Raw genomic sequence first — 15,409 nt, 5'->3', positions numbered from 1 at the left:
TCTCACGCTGTCGTAAATGATGTTGCGGAAGTCGTCTTTCTGAGCCCTCGGCGGACTGTACAAATTCAGGATGAAAGTGCTACGTCTACCCCTCTTCTGCGGGAGGACTTCCACTAGCACGTGATTAATGTCATGATGTTGATAATGTTGTCCCACGGCCGTCACCGTTTTGTGAACTAAAACCGCGACTTTCGGTGATCCCGCGTGTTTAATTACGTAGTAACCCCGCAGCCTGATCGGCTGGTTCCCGACCTCCTGAAGGCAGATGACGTCGGGGGGGTATAGGTGATTTTGGATGAAGAGTTGGAGTGAACTTGCCTTCTTGTTGAAAGAGCGACAATTCCACTGCCAGATCTCGAGGTGTTCGGGCGCGCTGCTTGTGGTGTTAGCCATTGCTGACGTTCATGCCACCGCCGTCGCAGTTGTCGGCGTCCCTGACGTCACCCGTGTTGTTTATGCGCCTGTACGCCTTGATGCGTGGGTTGCTGATCTCGTCGTCAACCCGCTTGCGCGAGCCAAACTCAACCTTGCGTATGGGCTGGGGTGCGCTTGGCAGGCATTGTCAAATCATGAACAGCAGGTTGCCACTATCTCTCAAAAGGAAAGTGTATAACAGCTGTGTGTTACCAGTATTCACATATGGTGCAGAAACCTGGAGGCTTACGAAAAGGGTTCTGCTGAAATTGAGGACGACGCAACGAGCTATGGAAAGAAGAATGATCGGTGTAACGTTAAGGGATATGAAAAGAGCAGATTGGGTGAGGCCACAAACGCGGGTAAATGACATCTTAGTTGAAATCAAGAAAAAGAAATAGGCATGGGCCGGACATGTAATGAGGAGGGAAGATAACCGATGGTCATTAAGGGTTACGGACTGGATTCCAAGGGAAGGGAAGCGTAGCAGGGGGCGGCAGAAAGTTATGTGGCAGGATTACATTAAGACGTTTGCAGGGACAACATGGCCACAATTAGTACATGACCGGGGTAGTTGGAGAAGTATGGGAGAGGCCTTTGCCCTGCAGTGGGCGTAACTAGGCTGCTGCTGCTGCTGCTGCTGCTGCTGCTGCTGCTGCTGCTGCTGCTGCTGCTGCTGCTGCTGCTGATGATGATGATGATGACGATGGTAGGAGACTATCTACTCACCATTTCAATTTCTCTTGCCTGCTTCCCTATCCAGGCAGGTATCTCATTTGTGCACGGCATTCCAAGCTGGTAATCGCCGTCTTGGTCCTTCGGCGTATACCAACGACCTTCCAGGCCAACGGACACAGCAAACGAAGTGGTTGGTGTCCACGCCGCGGGGTTCTCCGTCAAGCTGCTTATGACGTCGGCCTAAGTATTCGAAATAGCAAAGGCAAATGAACATCTCCTAGGCTACAGATTTAAAAGATCGAGATGTTTAAGCAAAAAAAGGTACTGTCACGTTGCAACTTTCATATTCGTTGTTTGGACACTCCCATAAAGCAGCGCGTTAATCTTGCAAGAGTATAAATATAAGCTGGTGACATGTATACATAGTCAATGGCGTACGGAGGCGCAAGTAGTCACACCTTATGGTATTCACGGAGCTAAACTATACGCAGGTGTTCGAGTTGCACCTCAGTGTTTTCAGATTCGAGAGGCAAATGCATGAACTCGCTATATTTATTGCAGAGATTAGTGAATACGTAAAGAAGTTTGTATCCGTAATGCTGTCTTAAAATGGTGGGTATCGATTCCTTGTCCACTCACCCCAGTAGCGAGTGAAGAAGACGAAGCCTTTCAAGACGAAAAGTTCTGCCATTGCGCAATGTGTTCGCGCGGCACACATCAGTGAGCGGACGCCCTTGCCTAAACAGACAACCTCCAGGCAACCCTGTCCTAGGAGGAATCTTTCTTGTGTCGTATAGGGAGCAAGCATATCTGCACCCTAGTGTCGATACACCCTCAAAAATATTATGGGGTCTTTCGTGCCGAAACCACTCTTAATCATAAGTACACAGGCGTTTTCGCATTTAGCCCCCATCGAAATGCGGCCGCCACGCCCGGGATTGAATTCCGCCACCTTGTGCTCAGCAACCCAACGCCATAGCCACTGAGCAACCGCGGCGCGTCCATACACCTTCAGCAGCGGGCACAAGACGATTCAGGAACCCACCGCAGCTCAGTCTCCAATCACCGATTTTTTTTTATAGGAAGATAAGCGACTGCGTGTTATCTCCCGTCATACTCTGGGCATCTAGACACATCCTTTCTGATCCCTCAGAGAGCAATTGTGAAGCGCTCTTTTTTGCACCCTTTAAGGAGCATTATTCAGGGTTTGGGGAAGGGAAGAACACAAAGCGGTATGAAGAGTGCCAAGGTCAATCTCGTCACAGCAACCTTGGCGGTGAGCGGTATCTATTCGGCGCATTTATGGAAATAATTCTTCTTTGCAAGAAATTATTGCTCCCTTAAAACAACAGAGCTCTTTGCAAGCATCATGGGAGAACGGACGCGTCTCTATTACCCTCATAGCATCTATCAAGATCAACCGTTCCACCATAATTCCGTCTCTCTTGCGGCCGTAAGAAATTACCATGGGTGACCTGGTTGCAAGAGGGCTTATAGTTGGACAGTGACTCTGTCCAGTATCAGAGGCCGGAGTCATGACTGCAAACTCGGCCGTGATCTGGTCCGTCACCCCGAGGTCACGTGCCTAGACTAGACACTCATGGTCTGCCAGGCTGCGTAACATTGGAAAACTGACTAAGATACCCACGGATGCCTACTCCCCACGTCGGTAAGCGAATGATTTTGAAACGCTGGTTGCCGATTCATAGCAAGTCCGCATGAAGGCGACCCGTATGGGAAGAAATGTGGAAGGAGGGTGGGGGAGGGGGCGACACCACTCTACTTAAAGGATGGGGGAGGAGAGGTGCAGGGGGGAGGTGAAATAAGGGAGGCGTTGTGCTTCGACAACAACGCTCGGGCACGCGGGCTTTATCTTGAAAGTGATCGGCCTTGCGGGCATCGTCTAGGTGGACCGCCAGCTCGTAGCATTGCGTGTGCGGGGTCCTCACCACTCAATGTTGAAGCGATCGACAGAACGAAGGCCACATTGCTCGTGGCGGCTGCGCACTTCCTCCCGCAAGCGTTTTGAATGCGAATGTCCGCGTTCATTAAATGGGATGTGTTCATGCCTGCCTGTGAGTGCTCACACCATGCTTAATAATTTAGTTAGTGAGCGAATGTTTACAAGTTTGCGCGGCCAATAAAGCTACTGTCCTTACTTTCTGCAGCTGAATACAAATTTGGCTAACATAAGAATATGGTGATGATGGCGAGACGTACGATTTTGTTCGCTTTAAAGCTATGCAACTAGTAATTTCACGAAGTGTTCATACTTATCCGTTGAAGTTCTCACCACTAATTGTCATACAGATTTTATGTCTATGCGCTAAATGACTCGTCTTGTGTAGTAGCCCCTTACGAGTAGACAGCGTTATTCTCCGCCGACTTGAAACTCAATAGTGACTCCACTTTTCCGCTACGGTAATCAAGGCCTACCTTGGTGCCCTAGAGGCGTCCCTAGAGCATTGTCTATGACATTGCACTCACATGTAACATAAGGTGCAGTCAGCGCTCTCCACCACTCGCGCTCACATCCAGCCATGCTTATAGACGGAATGGCTCACTCCACCACTCCATGAAGCTAACACTCTCCTGCAGGTGCTTATCCAGCAACTTAGAGAAGGGTTTCGTCAAGGGGATTTTCAAACGGGTTTTCTTAAAACCTTCTTGACTTGGGTAATGACTGGTAGATGTCTGACCAAATGTGAGCGCATGACGTTGGCGTAAAAATAAATTTTTTAGGAGTACCGCTCTTAGGCGCATGTTCCAGCGCTGAGCGTCGGCATCCTTCGGCGTAATCGAGCAAAGAAGCACCACGACAGATAAAAGACCGAACGCGGCACGGAGGGGGGGCCTGAAAGAGGGCGAGAGCGAAGCAAGCGCGTGGAGGAAAGCGGAGGAGTACACTATGGCGAAAAGGTGAGGAGGGGCGTGGAGTAACGTATGAGACGTGCTCCATCGCGGCGACCAGGCATGCGGCGGGCGCGTCCACTGATAGCAGATATTAACGAAATGTTGAAACTAACATGGAAACAGAGCACTGGCGTGAGCTTCGTACGGAGTGAGCAATCGCTACTTCGCCTGCGCCACCGCTGCTACAGAATGCGCTCGGCGCAACTACACGTACCAGTGTTCACGCTTAATTTCTGAACAATGAGCTACACACGCGGTGGAAATGCTTCGTCTGCCGCTGCTGCTAAACCACCTGCCGGAGCAGAGGTTTAGCACCACCGCCGAGACGAGACTGTCGTTCAGAATGAAATTACTTTTCATAAAACATCGCGAATTCAAAACAACAGCTGCGATCAAAATTTACATTATGGAGTATCGAAATTGTCGGCGAATTTTTACCGCGAATCTGTAGACTGGGATTTTTTATGTCCACGTGCGTTGTTTTCCTTAGAAAAACAAACGCCAGCTGTAAGGCAGCTGTGGAAGAACTTTCAGGGAAACGGAATTATGTTTTCTTGTATATTGCAATTGCAATCCGATGCTATCATGTTTGCAAATTGTGTGTTAGCCGTAAGTTACATATGCTGTGAGCCACTTATGCAGAAAAATTGAATTAGTTCAATAATGCACTTGGTATCAGGGAGAGAACCCACTAAAAATGAGCGCGTATGCTGCAGATCCGCATACCTGCGTGCACACGATGTATCTATCATTGGTGCGTGAGTGCTCTGCTCGTTGCATCTGTTAAACAGCGTGCGCTGCGGCCATAATCAACAATACAGCGAACTCTGTCCCAAAAGTTCTGGTAGCGTTTCACTAAGTGACCGGGGGTTACAGAACAGCTTACGGAGGCCAGTAACAGGCACCGCGGCGTCGAAACTTTAGGTGACCGCCTTCGAACGTGGTCGCGGAAGCTACGGTAATGTCAACAGTGGTACGCTTGGCAGGTCACCAGGAAGGCGCCCATTGTTACACATGCAAAGAAGAGACGCTGCGACTGGCACGGTGACTACCGCGGCGTCAAAGTCCAAACAGAAAGAGTGCGAACGTGGTCGCGAACACATTTTCTCTGCAGCTTCGCTATACATACGCCTTCAAAGGGTGGAATGGAGGCACTTTTTAAATGCCTAAGCATTTGCATGGTTACCCAACGTGAAAACGGTACATCTCTCCTTCGCGTAAGGCAATCGCTTTTAAGATAGAGCCAGCCAGCTATGGAAGACGACGATGACGAACGCGCGAGCAGGGACAGGAAATATTGCCACGTGGTGGTGACGTTCAATAACACAGTAGCAATACTGTGAACGACAAAACTAACTTTTATTGGGCGAACCTGTGCCCACAAAACAGGCTACACTTATAGCACAGCGAAAGCGGAGAACACGCTCGGCGATCGTCGAAAATCTGATCAGCCGGTCAAGCGCTTCGGCTTTTATAGAGCAGTCATCGAATGTTCCAGAGTAATCGTTCGGACCCGCGTGCCTTCCACAAAGCTCTACGCCATTCGCGTGAGGTGATGAAATCAGATAACATTAGGTTCGGCGACAACAGAAAGCGGATAGAAGCATCGATAACTTTCCAGAAACGTCGGATACATTCAGGCGCGTCCCTCGCTGTGCGATTACAGTTGTTAAGTGGCGAAACGTGGTCGCCCGATAAAGATAAGTACACGTGTCAACATCATCATCATCATCAAGATGGCTCCAGCAACCTCATCTTCCTAATTAAGAAACGGAAAGACGTTACCAAATTTACAGCAAATGCCAGCTAATTGCTGAGAAACCATAAAAAATGGCCCGGCATCGCACTATCGTGCGATGCCGGGCCCACCCACCGCGGAGGTGCAATTCGTCATTAAAATGTCCAAAGACACAACTTCGCTCGTCATCCTTCACGGAGATGAAGGGCATGGCAATATTTTTAATGTTTAGCTGCCTTATTTTAGTGCAATATTATATCCGGCATACAGGTAAATGCAGCGAACTGGGGTTTTACTGGATCACTGGAAGCGCAGACGCGAACAACCTGAATATTGCTGCCAAGTGGTAGCTCGAGGCTCAATCAGACAAATACAGAGCTGCTTCCACTGACTGTTTAAATTTTCGGCACTTGCGTAATCGTGTTGCTGCCGAAAATTTATTCGACGAGCAGAGTGAAACACACTTCGTCACTGCAATATTAGCTGCGTTAGTGCGGTTGAGCTCCGCGCCATCAAGTCGCTGCACCGTGCAGGTCATTCACGTTTGCGTCTCCCCTAAACAGGTAAAACGGCCAATTCAGTGGCGTTCACAGGGTTACCGGACACGCTCAAACTCCCTAGTAGGCTATGTTCCACGCTTGCCTTCTGCATTCCATACTGTGCTTCACCAATAGGCCTGAATAAGAGGGTTCCTGCCAAGAGTAGTGAAGGCACCCTGTGCGATGAGCTCCCGGGTAGGCGGGTTGATGGTGCTTTGCGACCGCATCGGACCAATGTGTAATGAAATGTTCTTGCTGCGAGTTCGCTTTGATCTAACATATTCAGTTGCAGGCTATACTGAACTTAGCGCTTAGGATGGGCCTTCGGGGACGACCATGGCAGTGGCATTAGTGATGCTGGCAATATAGTAAGAGCACCGAAATCATACCGTGAAGCGCAAACCTCATCTTACGTTCACCCCACATACACCGGCGACCCTCTGACAACCAAGAATAGCCGCTTCGTCAGGACGGGCTCTTTATCGTCCATTATGGGCACCTTTGGACGCAAATACACGTGTTGGTTAAATGGAAGCAAATCACGTCGTACTCCATAGCAAGTAAGCAAAGGCATATTCTGAGAAGGAGAAGGTACTAGCGAATGTACTGAGATTTCTGTCTGGCTTTCTTGTGTCAGCCAAACGCGAGAAAGAACCTCTCACCAATGGAACCAGCGAGAAGTTCGTTTCCCACCAGTGCAGTGCAATAGTACCTAAAGAAAGCGGTAAACATTACAAAATATTTTAAAAATTGGTGCTGCCATCGAGTAAGGGTTCGAGGACCTGGTAATTGTTACACCTTTCAGCCTGATGCAAGTATTTTGCCGAATATACAGCGAATCTGTTGGCCCCAATTCTATAGCCTACAACAATTGATGGCCGGTTAGAAAACAGCTTTTTGATAATAATAACTTCTAGTCTGCAGTGTATAAAGAAAGTTTCTTCTGGTGCAATTTAACCTCGAGACAACGGAGAATTCACTGCATGCCTGCGCAGCGTTCTTCATATTTGGTTTCGCATTTGTAGGAGTAAATTCTAGCACCATGTATGGATGATTTGGAGAAATGTCCTGTTGAATTTAAACAGAGTCAGGGAAAGATATCCACGCTTGTTGTATCGAAGATATTATCGGCTGAAAACCTTCCCCGAAATGTAAACAGCTTGTGCGCTATATAGTGTCTGTTACCCCTAATGTCCCCAGTTTGCAAATAATTATGAGCCTCAGTAGTTCGTTCATACGTGTTTGGGTAGGCACACTCCGGGAGGTGGCCACAGTTGGCTAAGTGAAAAATAATATAGGTGCTGCAAAGGCATATTAGCAACAGGTTAGAGAAACCGAAGGACCGATTGCACGAGATACAGGTATTCATGGCCTAGAAAGTTCATGCACCTAACTCATGTTACGTCTAGTGGGCTTCCCACGGCTTGATTTCGCCATCGTGGTCCCTCCTTCTTAGCTGTGGGCTCGTCTGTTTCGTGGGCGATGCTAGTGCTCTAATGTAAACAAAAAGGGAGCCTCACTAGTGGCGCCCGAAGCCGTGCCGTGCCACTCAAGCCCGCCGCACTCGTATATGACTGGGACTACAGCGCTTGCCTTAATCCCCTGTGATGGCGCTCCCTACATTACGAACCCATTATTCTGTGGCCAAAGAGGTTCGAGATCTCTTAGTCTCGCTGCCCGATTCTCTACATGAGAATTCCGGACCGTACGTGTCAAACAGTCGAACACAAGGAGGCCATAGCCACTAAAGGGTGAAATGCATGCAAGAAACTGCATTTGTAGGCCTTACAACTTATGGTGAGCCCCTGAATGATCTTAATCTATTACTCCTACTTTGGTAGCTCTCTCAAGCACTACTACTCCTGCTCGGTTCGACAAAAGTACTGCCCAGCAACGGGTCTCTGCACGACGCATGCGGCTCTAAATAAAACTTCGACTGCGTTACGTATGCAGCGACAACTCCGCCATTTTCTCACGCGATCCATGCATGGACGAGTAATGGTTGCTTCCCTCTGCATGACGACACCAAAGTTAAGCGCATGACACCCACTCCAAAGCATACATGCTCTACATTTATTCAACGAGCCCTCACGTGCTATACAGATAATCTAAATGTTGATCTAAACAGTAATACACAATGATTTTTTTTAATCAAAGAAAGTTTCGGTTGGGTTGCATAAAGGCAATGTTGTAATATATAAATATATAAAAATTCGCAGTTGCGCCCTAAAGGCGAAGCACCGATTGCGATAAGAAATTAGTAGTTAGCTGTAGGAAGCGTAGTAGGTTTATCGGCAGTATAACCTTTTATACATTTGATGACTAACTAAATTACAAATGATAGAATATGTAAGAGTAACTCAACGAGAACGCAAAAAGAAATAGACACACAGAGACAGCGTTGTCTTTATGTCCGCTTCTTTCTACGTCCTTGTTCAGTTGTGCTGACACATTCTATGATGCATTGGAATCACCTTGCCCGTCAACGCGTTTTAACTAAATTAACCAGCACGGTATCGCGTGCGCACAGGTAAACATGAACACACATCGCTCGGTGTAGCGGAAACTGTCTGTGAAAACGCTGGAGTCCGAAATCGCGACACCAGCCACAAGCCAATTAACTTCGTGCAACTGTCACTTCAACACCGGCGAAACGTCGAAGCCACAGCGCATACGAAGCTACTGGCACTACTCGCTCCTTGCAAACATCGCAGATAGCTCTGAAGATGAGGGCGGCGCATTTTAGCCCCGGCACAGACCGCTTTCAAGACACACGAGCGTCGGCAACACGCCCCTACGGCGTCCGCCAAAGGCGTCTACTACGGCGTCCGCGATTCGCGTGGACAACGCCGTAGTAGACGCCGCGGTTGTGTCCACTCTGTACGGAGCGGCGCGCGAGGAAGACACCGGCGTACCGTAGCAGCCGGCGGAGAAGAATGCCCCTCCTTCTTCACCTCACCCCGCTCCCTCACGCGCCACACGAGCGGGCATGAATCCGGGCCGCGTTCATCGCTCACGCACACGATTGAGCCGCGTTCGCCGGCTCACCCTCACACGCATTCACTCATAAGGAACCTCATCACGACGGCTATGCCGACACCAACGTCGACGGCGAAAATCCGCCTGGAGTGTCCATATAATTGCTGTCGCAATAATATGTGATAAAGATAAGGCTACCTTATACATGACAGGGTAATGTCGGTGATATATATATATATACTGGAAATGTCATCTCTAGAATTACAGCTGTCGAAGTGGTCGCCGAGAAATGAAATATTGCGTAACCTCAAAATGGATTCATTCTAAGCGAAGTAGAGGATAATTCTCGTGTAATAGCGTCGGGCGGACCGATATTAAATGCACCGAATACACCGTCACCAGCAGCTTCCTGGAATTTAACAGAGCTTGCCACAAAGTTCGCAGCGAATTGCTATAGTGTATTCTCGAGTACGGTGGCATAGACGACAATTTGTGGAAATATTGCGAGAGCGGTAACGGAACAACCGAGTGCAAATCGTATCTTGTAAGGCCATAAATGCAGTGTTAGTGAAAATTTAGCGTAGGGAAGTGAAAATTCTTTCGGTCTCCAGTGTTTCTCACACTCTGCAGACACCGCAGATCGCTTTGAAGATGATAGCTCCATGTTAGCCCTTCAAGGACAAGACATACAAATACCCAGAAAAGGATGTTTATTTTGTACCTATATGTATAAGAGACATACAGAATACGGATAATGAAGAAAAAGAAAAATATATTATGCAACGTTTTTCAGCAATAGTGGAAAAACACCAGACAGGAAATTGGAAAGTTCGCTTCACCCCAAGCCACCTAAGGCTTTGCTTTCAATTTGTATACCCAGCTGTATACATGTGAACCATAAACGTACACTTCATTTCCTTTGCATCACACATGTTTCACCAGTGCAGCTGGATATGTTGCACTGACCTGTATCGTGTGACCTTGCTTTCAAAAGACTTCCTTTTCTTCTTCCTCAGCCAGTGTCCTTCTTTAAACAAATAAACGACGCTTGCTGCCTGTAACTCAGTGTTGGCTGAAGGCATTTAGCTAGAAACATCATGATCACTATGTTGTGCATAGGCAACACTCACCAGTAACGTGTTAAAGGCACGGAAACACGACTGGTAAGCAGTCAATTAGTTTTTCCATCTATCTTCGTTTCTAGTTGGCACAGGCTGCAATCGAATGTTTCTGGGAGGATCTATGCGGACGATATATTGCTGCTAGCGGAAAAGGCAAGCGATAAACAGAGCACTGGGAATACATGCGTGAATGGGGGGACATATCCATACCTTTAGTGCACCAAAATTGCAAGTTATGGCTATTTTTGAAGAGGCGAATAGGAACTTGGTCTCAATTATAAAGAATTCCATGCGCATCCTCCAGAAATATAAATATCGGGGGGTTTACACAAACCAAGGGACGACTAACTCAACCACCAACTAACCTAATTTGAGGAAGAAGGGGAAGCGTTATACAGGAATAATGAAACGCTTTGGGGTTACAAATAATATTAGGAGGTGCGAGTAATTTGTAAATGACTAATAGTAGCAGTGCTAGTGTTCGCAAACGGAATTTTGCTTATAAAAAGAAATGCTGCCTAAGTGTGATGTTAACCATAGGCTGGCATTCGGTGGTAGCGGTGAAATGCCTAATGAAAAAGTCGAGGGTGAGACGGGACGTACTTTTTTCAAAGCCAGAGGAACGCCGTGCAATGTTACTTTTGATGAAAAACTCCAGAATTTGTGCGATAAGAAATGGGCGGCTTATCCACATAAATATCTGTATTTCGTAGGCGTGAACGTGGAATAGAAGAAACGCTCAAGAAAATTAGCAGGCATGTACCGGGCAAAGAAATAAATATAAAATTGATAAGGAAGAGTAATCAAGAGGAAGTGAGGCAAACAGGAACAGTAAACTAGATGCAAAGGCTGCCCACAGAAAAGAACATGCACGCCTTCAAATACAGCAAAAAAAACGGAAAGAAATATGTGTATGAGAACAGAAAGCGCCTAAGGAAAGAAAAGCACAACATGGCACATATTTGGCACACGATTAGGCGTGTAGGAACCGCAGCATAGTTCTGAAGCCGCTGAGAACACTGAAATGAAATGACCAAATATTAGGCCAGCAAGACCCGAACAGAATGTACGCCTTCTATAATAGGTGGCTTCCGAAGCGGGTCAGACATGCGGTGAATACATTGATAAAACCGGAGTCGCTGCAAGCATAAGAATAAAAGAGATAATGAGAGAGGTTTTAATAATCACAGATGACTAAGAGATAATTAAAATTATTTATTGCGCCACATGCAACGCACAATTAAGTCAAGCCATCTATGCGAGTACTCTACACGTGGTTTCAAAGGGGATGCCACTAAACATGAAGATTGTGCTTACGTCCGCGTGACTTAGCACAAATAGAAGTCTTCCAACGACGACAGTGTTTTCTTCTCTCGCCACCACTCCTTCATTTCCATATAAAAGTATGAAATGAAAGTTGCTTATTAAAATTGAATTGAACCTGCAAAAGAACTTCGTAAAACTTCATTGGGCGTTTCAATGCCGTTACAACGCCCAGTCGTCAATAGCTGCCACGATTGAAATTAGATGACGGATGAAATAACTTACGAGACGGACGCTATAGATACCGTAGAGGTCAGGTGTGAGAAGTTGCTTGTTCAGCAAGTTTGGTGGAACCATATGGCAGGCAGTGTAATTGTTGTCTGGATCCGATTGGTACCCCACAGCAATAAAAATGTCCACTGATAGATTCCTGCGTCAAGGAAAGTTGTCACCTCTTACAATTTTCTTCCGATGAGTGCTGTCCTTGAGTAGATAGCCCTGAACGTGTCGTAGCATTATATTATTTTCTACATTATCCAGATACCTTTAACAAAATACAGGTCAATATTATAGAGTAAGTTTTTCATGTGCTCGTAAAGAACTCTATCCGGTGGACAGCATGCACATCCGCAGTGTAATCGTTTTTTCGCCGTTAGCACTTACTCGCGATATTCACGAATAGCTCTGAGTGTAAAAATAATGCCAGTCAATGGTCAATGCAGTATCTGCAGCACTCAAAGGTTAACTCCCCAAGCAATTTCGTCAAAATAGCAAGACATTGACGGCACATCAATCCCTTACAGAATATTGGCGAGGTGAACGCGATAGTGATATTTCCTATAATGGGCCTTTATTTACCGGTAATATGTTTACGGTTTGTAAAAATATTTACGACTGCTGCATACTTATGCCCATCCATGCATGAATCGCGCAACATTATGGGCACATATGCTGACGCACCACGTGGCAATCTCCACGCAGCCAATTACAGTCATCCACGCCGCCAATTATAACGCGACATAGTGTATGTTGTTGTAGCCACCGATACCCAGTTGAAACTCTTTGGAAAACCCGCAGTTCCTAGTATCCTGGATGAATCTTTGTTGCAATGGCTATCAGAAAAGCGGGCGCCCTTGACATGGTGACGTCTGTTCCAAAAGTGGTGCCATCGCCTTAATATATTTCAGCTACGCCCCCCTTGTGCCACCTTTTATTACACCCATTCGCGGTGATTGGTAAGCGATGTGCACATACTAATAGCAAATACGTAGTGCTAAAATTGTTCTTTCGGCAAATGTCCAGCGGCACCAACCGGTGTCTCAATCTCTGCCAGGCCAGGCCGCAACAAGCAGTAAGTCAGTGGTTTGGCCGCGTAGGCCGTTGTCCATCTTACCGCGACAGCGTTAAACGGAAGCATTAGCTCCAGCCCAACTCCGACGCGGCCTATTCAAATACATGTAAAACGCTAGGATGCTTTTCTGAGATAACCCCTGGACCCAATTTAATAACGTGTTTGCATTTGAGAAACAAACCTAAACTCCAGTCATTGTGGAAACGGAATTTCGATTTAGGGCCTGAGTTTTGTTGAAACAATTGTCAGAAATCCGGAATTTAGAAAAACAAAACCACAAACTTTACAAAAATAATACCTCTCCGTCAAGAACAGATATCGCGGTACCTTACACGGCATGCCTAAGATGAATAAAAGCGGACTAATCTGATATGTCAATTTATATAGTACAAAAATTCGTCACGTTGTTTACGAGGGTTCAGCAAGTGCTCTATTCACACATTACTAAATTTGTTGAGATGCATCCGTAACATATATACTTTGTCCACTTTAGATGTGCTATGATATGCAATTAAGAAAATTATATCATTTTTCAATGCTGAGTAACAGAGTTGTAGACTTTATAGTTTCGGCTTCTCAAAATTTGTGATATTTGCCAAGTTTTAATAAAATGTTGAGGACCGTAATCAAAAATTTCGAAACCAGTAGTCACTAGACTTTAAGTTTTTACTTAAATGCAACCAGCTTCGCCGAATTTGGCGCAGTGGTTGTCGAGATAAACGACTTCTCGTTTTATAGGCATCTAGATAGGAGCGCCCGAGATAAAGCTTTCTCTTAAGGGCTCCGCATGGCAGAAAATATGGTGCCGGCGTCGTAGCCGGCGTTGCCGTATCGTAATCGTGAATTTCTCTATATTTTCTGTGTGGCACTAAAGTTCTTCTATCACCGAAGTTGCTTACACCTTGACTTACATACTGGGCAAAGTTATTGCTCGGAATTTTGAGAATGACAGCGTGTAAACAAATATATGCTTCAGAATAACTTCACTTTGGCCTAGTTGGTATTTTCCGCAGGTCAATATGATATGTGTAAACAAATGTCACGAAACAAACACCGAGAGCGAACGCCTTTTATGGTATATGTGCTCAAACAGAAATAGTAAAAGTCCGAAATATTGACAGATGACGGGTCCACGCAAGAGGCCGCGTTTCTACCAGAAAGCTTGTCTTCGTGCGTAGCGTTCGCTTCCAGCATTTACCGTTTAACATTACGCTTACGTAGGTTGTAGTTGCCGGCAAGCGCGAGAAGTAGTCAAAGATCTTAAAAGCAATTGTGTTCCACTCCTAAAAGCGAAGCTTAAGCGGCCTTCATTTTTTGTGCCTGCTGGCAGAACAGCAGCCAGAACATAATTGCCCAAACCTGTAGTGAACTTCGGCCGCTGGGTCAAAGTTGTTAGATACAAATGAACAAACGCAGGAAGTACCTGCATTCCCAAATGATAGTAAGATAGCTAATAAGGAGCAAGACGGCCAAGAGCATTGGGCCACATAATAGTGTTACAAATGTGAATCCCAGAATTCAATATATGTGATGGGTCAGAAACTCGTTAGTGAAGAATTGATCGCAAACTCAATTTCCTTTCGTGCCAATGATTGTGTTTCTAGCTTTGTGCATGACACCAACGTCAGTTCAAGCACATGCGAAGACGCGAGAAAGCAGAGTATCATTAGACAATTTTGGTTTGATGTCGGTAGAAGCGTTACATACGTGAATATCTATCTAGCAGGATCGAAATGCGCATGCGCAGGCCGAATGTAGGGAGCCCCGTCGCCTCTGACGTCGCGCGTCCCACGTGTGCGAGACGGCCTCTGCGAGCTGCCAGGCAGAGAACGAAGCCCGCACCAGTCCAAGCTAGCATGGACGCACAGTTCGCGGGGTTTCAGATACACGCATCGACTGCGATTGGGGTTCTTTTTGAATGAACTTGACTGTAGTAGTGTTCACGTCTACCGGTAGAGGGCACCAGTAGACATTAGGAGGTAGAGCCCTTTATGCAGAGGCAACGACCTATGCGTTTGCAAGGCTCTCTGGCTATTGCGTACGCTAAACTGCAAACGTGTCACGGATCCGGCGCGTAGAGCACATAGAACACGAGCGTTTGCGTGTGGAAAGCTTCGGCGTACGTGAAACTAAAGCTGCCTGTTAGTTGTCGCTAGCGCACTCAATGGCATACTTATATTAGCGGAATAAGTTATGCATGGGACGTGAAAGTGTTGGTTCGCGACAGTGCACTTCATTGCGCTTTTGATACAAGCAACAATAAGCGACGACAAATTGTGTTAGTAGTGGGACTAATAGGTTTCTGATATTAATTATAAAGTTCGCCTCATTGCATATCACTTACAATATACGTAGCGTGCACAGCTAACGGCAGGAAGAAAAATCAGTATCGTTGTTTTTTCTACACATATTT

General features: G+C 46.5%; 1 protein-coding gene across 5 annotated transcripts in view; it reads right to left on the bottom strand.

Moving 5' to 3' along the window:
- Positions 1-15,409, bottom strand: part of LOC135917831 (uncharacterized) — a 265,446-nt gene that overhangs the window by 135,912 nt on the left and 114,125 nt on the right. For all 5 annotated transcript variants that reach the window (XM_070536083.1, XM_070536081.1, XM_070536084.1 and 2 more), the window contains 2 exons: positions 11,931-12,075; positions 1,144-1,332 (listed from right to left, as the gene is read on the bottom strand). In XM_070536083.1, the coding sequence (XP_070392184.1) occupies positions 1,144-1,332; positions 11,931-12,075 (334 nt within the window). The remainder of the gene's footprint in view (positions 1-1,143; positions 1,333-11,930; positions 12,076-15,409) is intronic.

Source organism: Dermacentor albipictus, chromosome 3 (assembly GCF_038994185.2).
Source record: "Dermacentor albipictus isolate Rhodes 1998 colony chromosome 3, USDA_Dalb.pri_finalv2, whole genome shotgun sequence".
NCBI lineage: Eukaryota > Metazoa > Arthropoda > Arachnida > Ixodida > Ixodidae > Dermacentor > Dermacentor albipictus.
The sequence above is the reverse complement of the archived record's forward strand: the minus strand, read 5'-3'. Positions and strand labels throughout refer to the sequence as shown.